Raw genomic sequence first — 5,740 nt, 5'->3', positions numbered from 1 at the left:
CTCTATCCTCTCTCTGCTACTCTCTCGTCTCTGTCCTACTCTCTCCTCCTCTCTCCTCCTCCTCCTCCTCCTCCTCCTCCTCCTCCTCCTCCTCTCTCCACCTCTGTCCTCCTCTTTCCTCCTACTCTCCTTGCGCGTCTGGTTTTCAGTTCACCTCAACGATCTTCACCTAGAAGTCACGGGTGACGCGAGCATCCCTGCCGGACTGCTAGAATCTCTACCAATGGAGGGGGTAGGGGGTACTTAATGGCCCATGATGACCCTCAATTTAATTCTTCAGAGAAGGGGTGATCTCGAGAATTCAGGGGATCATTTTACAAGGGGGTCCTGCCGAAATGATGCGCCCGATGGCTTGGCTGAGCCTGATGGTGGTGGCGCTGGGGATGGCGGGAGGGGCAGGAGGAGCAGGAGGAGCAGGAGGATCAGGAGGAGCAGTAGGAGCAGGAGGAGCAGTAGGAGCAGGAGGAGCAGGAGCGGCTTGCCATCAGCGCATCTTAAGCTTGCGAAGCAAGACTGAGACACCACAATATCACATGCATGCGAACTTTGATGTGGGCTGGGAAGTAGAGGCAGAGGCCCTAGGAGAGCATGCAGGATCAAGTTTTTTTGGCTTCGCTGCTCTGGATGCCTACAGCAGCAGACCTGTCTCGCCTCTCTCCACAAGCTCAGGTGAAGATCTGCATGCTGAACGCCACGTGCATGGTCGTTGCTCGAGGACCAGCCGCGCGGAGAAGCATATGGAAGTCGAGAGCGAAGTCAGCGGGTCAAGTCACTTGTACTCTCACGACTCCTTCTGTTCTGATCAGCCACCAACCAACGCCAAGAGAACCTGGAATCAACATTACTGCGAGCTCATCCTGTTCAAACAACAACATGGTCATTGCAACGTCCCGCAGAAACGCTTCCACGACTTGTCGCTGTCTAACTGGGTAGCATGGCAGAGGGCGATAAAGCGTCGGAACACGATGAGGAAGGATAGAGAGCTGCTGCTGGATGAGCTCGGGCTTCACTGGAGCTGGGTCAAAGTGCGTCATGACTACTGGAACGAGCGGTACAGTGAGCTGCTCCGGTTCAAGTTGGCTCACGGCCACTGCAACGTCCCTCGGAGGTCAGAACTTGGCTCTTGGGTGAGCTGGATGCGCCAGAGGCGCAACAAGGGAGCAGGAGAAGTTTGGGAGCAGAGGTGAGAGCCGTGGAGTACGGAGAGGAGCTGCTTCCCTCCACCTGATGTGCGCGTGTGGTCAGGAAAGGGTTGCTTGACTCCCTGGGGTTCACATGGGAGCTGTGGAACCCTCGCTCGAGCACAAGGTGAGAGTGTGGAAAAAGTTTGTGTCGAGGTGTAGCAACAGTTTTGTTCCGATGCTAATGCTCCCTTCCTCCTCATCATCGTCCTCTCCTCCTCCTCTCCTCCTGTCTCTCCTTCTCTCTCCTCCTCCTCCTCCTCCTCCTCCTCCTCCTCCTCCTACTCCTACTTCTACTACATTGTTGGATCTTTCTGAACCGCACGGAAACAGGAACAAGAAGGCAAGAAAAGGCGACAACTGTGCAGGCAAGCACAAGACGAGCGTGGATGGGGTTGAGACGTTCTATGCTTCCAATGAGGGCGTCCTATTCAAGAGAGTGCGTGGAGGAGGAGAAGGTCCCGAGCAATCCAACGCTCTAGGAGAGCACAAGGAGCGACCAGGCGATGCAGTCCGGCACCAGCAGGAGCACGAGGAGGGGGAAGAACAAGAGCACGAGCACGAGCAAGAGGAGAGAGAGGAGCAAGAGGAGGATTGGGGGAGGGAGGACGAGGACGAGGGAGAGGGAGAGGGAGAGGGAGAGGGAGAGGGAGAGGGAGACGACTTTGACCGTATGAGAGCATTTCGTGCTGAAATCGTCGACCCTTCTTCCCATCAGTCGTCAGCTCATAACGCCGATGCCGATGGAGCTGCGCAAAACTTCAGTCAGGTGAAGGCTGATTCTCTTGAGAGATCAAGAGCTCAATGACTCGCTGAGCAGCCCTCTGTGGAAATTCTCATGGAGGATGGAACCAAATTGATGGGAAACGTGATCCCTGAAATCCCCGCGATGGGCTCAAGGCAACCTGAGGAGGAAGACATCATGGAGGCTAAGAAGTCTCAGGTATGACTTGCGGGAATGCTCCAACGTGGGAGTGCGCGTTGATCCTTCCCTCCAGTTCAACTTGCTGTATCTTTCCTCCATCACAGCACTCGCCAAAACCAACGAGACACTGTCGATTGAGTATGGCGAGTATGCTATGGATAGGTGCTCCTCCGTAGAGCATGATCCTCTCCTCACCTCATCTTGCAGGCCTCTCTGGTTGCGGGAGGTCTGCCACTTCGGCAGCAGAATGCCTGAAAATCCTGCTCGTGAGCTGATCGTGCTAGTTGTGATCCTTCGCTCATGATGACGGCAGAAAGACAGTGGGTCGAGCAGCTGCTGGAGTCACTCAAGAACAGTCCCATCCGCTCGTTGGAGCTTGACCATGAACAGGGGGTCAAGCAGATGCCGCCCTTCGTGTCCCTCCTACGCATCTGGGGCGAGTGGAACCTGGAGGAAGAGAGCTCAGGGACCTTCACCAACATGACGCTGATCAGAGAGACATACTCCCCTGCTACTCCCACCGTCACCATCACCTCATCGTTGTCTTGCTCCTGGCATACGAATCAGCCACCCTGACTTGCCGTGCAGGAGCTGGACGTTTGACAAGTGCGGGCTGAGGAGTGTAGGAGGGACTGCGATATGGCTGAGAGGAGTTGCCACTGCAAGCTTCTACAAGTGTGCTATCGGCTCGTTTCAAGGTTTCAGCTTCCCTAACCCCACCTCTTCCTGCTTCCTCTTCTTGTCATGCAGCTCCCTCTTCTCTTTTCCATCCTTCCTGCTCATCCCTCCTGTATCCCTTCCTGCTCCCGATTCTCCTCCTCCGCTTTCTCCTCCCTCATCCTCCTAACACAAAGCAGGGAGCAAGAAGGCAGCATATGGCATCTCGGGAACCGATGAAAGGTGAGCGCAACTGTCATGCCCGGCCGTTGACTGACGGCATGCGGCAGCTCTTCCTTTGTGCATCTTTCTTGCTTGAACAGGTGCACTGAGTGTGGAGCGAGGTTTGTTCGACAGGTGCAAGGTGGAGGGGCATGAGCTCGGTAGGGTGACTAGCATGCAGGCTAAGGGCGTTCTCTCCGATTGTGTGCTAGAACGATGTACAAGTCAAGGAGCTATTGTGAGGAGAACCCATCGGCTCAAGAAGGCAGCACATGACATCACAAACATGCATTGCCCATTAGGCAAGGGTTGAAATTATGAGCTGCTTTAATCTCGTACAACATGACTCTTTCACTCAACCTATTCAAACCTCGCGAAAAACCGCGCACATGACGCTAGTTCACATCTGATAATGTCCAGGCAACTTCTGAATGTACTGCTGTGCCTGTCAAGAAGCATCAATCACTCTGAAAGCTCAATCCTCTCTTCCTCAAGATACCTTGGACGGATCCATCTGTCCGCCCATGTAGCCTCCCTGCTCTGACGTCAGCATCTCTACCGTCTCGCTTCGATTCTCACCATCTGCTGAGCGTACTGCCCTGGCGCCGCCTGCATGCCGGGTATCTGGGCGAACCCTTGCTGGAACTGCATCGGCACTCCCTGCATGGGCGCTCCCTGACCTCCCTGCTGCACTGGCATCATCCCGGGTATCCCAGCTCCCTGCACGACTTGTCGGAACCCTTGCTGATTCGGGAGCTGCTGGATGTATGCCTGAGGATTCTGGTACGCCTGCAATGATCGGTTTGTCAAATACCTCGCGTCACAGGAGATTAGTCGCACCTGCTCAAACTGTTGAGCTCCTGCCACCACGTACTGCGGCATGCCCTGCTGCGGCATGCCCTGCGGCATCATCCCTTGCATGCCTTGAGGGACCATCCCCTGCATCCCCTGCGGCATCCCCTGCGGCATCATTCCCTGCATCCCCTGCGGCATGCCTTGGGGAACGCCCTGAGGCATCGCTCCGCCCTGGAAGCCAGCGGGAAGTCCATAGAAGCCTTGCTGCATGCAACAGTCAGGACATCTTGTGAATGAAAGCATGTTATGACTGAAGACATTTCATTCTGATCTGAAAATTGATTTCATTCCTGCTCTGCCATGAAGCTTTCGACTGCCAAATCTTTCCTATGCCCACCTTCTGCTCAAAATGATCCGTTCGACACACTTTGATGAACATCTCTGTTTCAAGTTGCCTCATCTCATCTCTTCCTGCCCTCTTTCTCTCCTGACTTCCTCACTTCATTTCTCTTTTCGTTTCCTCTCTTCTCGGCCTTTCTTGACTACCTCCCAGGCTCCTCCTCTCTTCTTCTCCTCCTTCCTCATTTGTTCTCTCCCGTTCCCTCATCCTCCGAGACTCTCTCCTCCTTTCCCCCCTTTCTCTTCTCCTCCTCTCTTGCTTGTTGCATTTTCGTCATCGACTCGCTCACCTGCTGCGACATTGTGCCAGGAATTCTTTCTCGACCCTCTTGCGCCCCACCTGTCCAACCCCCCCTCCCCCCCGGGTATCAGTACCCACCCCCGTTTCAAAAGTATGTTTTCATAATTCAAATTACCCTACCCCAGCATCCCCCAATATTTTACCCCTGCCGCGCCCTGGGCGGTTCTACTTACCAGTACCCCCACCCTTCCTTTAGAACAGACCGTTCGAGGGTACGGTACCTGAACAACCCTGCAGGGGATCTGTTTCTGCTGTTACAGTACAGGTGTGCCAGTGACCCCCACCCCCTCCCAAGACCTCTGAGGGACCCTAGCTGGATTCCGACAGGGCGTAGTAGGTCCTTGGCCGTGACCCCTCCCCTTATCTTGTACCTCCATGGATGATAGAGTACGGGTGGTCTTAGCCTACTTTTTCACGGGTCCACAACTAAATCGGACCCCTTCGGTTGTCTCAAGTCTGTACCTCCACCCGTACGTCGGGGGAGTACGGTAGGGGACCCTCTACCCCCCCGGATCCGCCTACCTCTGCGCCTACCGAGTCCCATCATACCGCCTGACTAGTAAGCCTGAAAGTTTGTAGTACCGGACGGCACTTGCCGCCGGGGCCACCGCGGCCCCCGCCCCGCCGGGATCCGGACCGTGGAGGGGCCTGTGGCGGCGCCGGGCCCTCCGGGCCCGGCCCGGGGACCGTGACCGTACTCGCGGCAAACTGGCAGGCAACCCGGTGTCAGTTGTGACTGCTTCGACCGTCAGTCACTGAGCCTCCGAGTGTCCTCGGAGCCCCGGGGGGTTCAATCCGGGAGACTCAGTGACTCCTGATCGGATCCCGGAGTCCGGACCAGGGCCCGGCGCCGCGTGCTCAGGGCCGCCGGGTTGCCAGACCGTGAGGATGAACCGCCGTTCGTCGGAAGGCATCGGAGAGGCATCGGAGAGGGCCGCCGCGGCCGCGGCTCAGTCACGGACTGTGAAGCCCGGGAGCGGGCCGCTCACGAGTCCGATCACGGTCGAGAAGTCGGATGCCCGCGGCCAGTCAGGTTCAAACTTCCTTCTGTTCACGGATAAACTCCTAGTAGAGTCGAAACTAACCAGGCTGATATGACCGTAATCGGAGACGACGCAGTCAAATGGCCACACTAGCTTATGGCAGCCTGAGGAATTTCTTGACGGCTGGGTGATTGAGGAGAAGGATCTGAAGACAGGTCGACAAAGGAATGAGTACCTGAGAGGGCATGTCTTACAGGTCGAGATCACCTGACACATG

General features: G+C 56.0%; 3 protein-coding genes across 3 annotated transcripts in view; 1 reads left to right on the top strand and 2 right to left on the bottom strand.

The window, feature by feature from the left end:
- Positions 1-821: 821 nt before the first annotated feature.
- Positions 822-1,160, top strand: GUITHDRAFT_45716 (hypothetical protein; the record flags this gene model as incomplete). The annotated part of the gene is made up of 1 exon (XM_005840760.1): positions 822-1,160. A coding segment is annotated over one exon (339 nt), but the record flags the coding sequence as incomplete, so codon positions are not given.
- A 2,164-nt stretch (positions 1,161-3,324) lies between these two features.
- On the bottom strand, positions 3,325-4,048 carry GUITHDRAFT_150308 (hypothetical protein). Its single transcript, XM_005840759.1, has 4 exons — positions 3,826-4,048; positions 3,565-3,774; positions 3,485-3,520; positions 3,325-3,430 (listed from the first exon to the last, which is right to left on the bottom strand). Exons 1-4 carry the CDS (start codon positions 4,000-4,002, stop codon positions 3,386-3,388), a joined length of 468 nt encoding a protein of 155 aa, XP_005840816.1. The 5' UTR covers positions 4,003-4,048; the 3' UTR covers positions 3,325-3,385.
- Positions 4,049-5,713: 1,665 nt separating this feature from the next.
- The window catches only part of GUITHDRAFT_100801 (hypothetical protein), a gene marked incomplete at both ends in the record, with an annotated part of 2,103 nt that continues 2,076 nt past the window's right edge, over positions 5,714-5,740 (bottom strand). The window contains one exon of the mRNA XM_005840758.1: positions 5,714-5,730. Coding sequence (XP_005840815.1) covers positions 5,714-5,730 — 17 coding nt within the window. The remainder of the gene's footprint in view (positions 5,731-5,740) is intronic.

Source organism: Guillardia theta, assembly GCF_000315625.1.
Source record: "Guillardia theta CCMP2712 unplaced genomic scaffold GUITHscaffold_5, whole genome shotgun sequence".
Lineage (NCBI taxonomy): Eukaryota > Cryptophyceae > Pyrenomonadales > Geminigeraceae > Guillardia > Guillardia theta.
The sequence above is the reverse complement of the archived record's forward strand: the minus strand, read 5'-3'. Positions and strand labels throughout refer to the sequence as shown.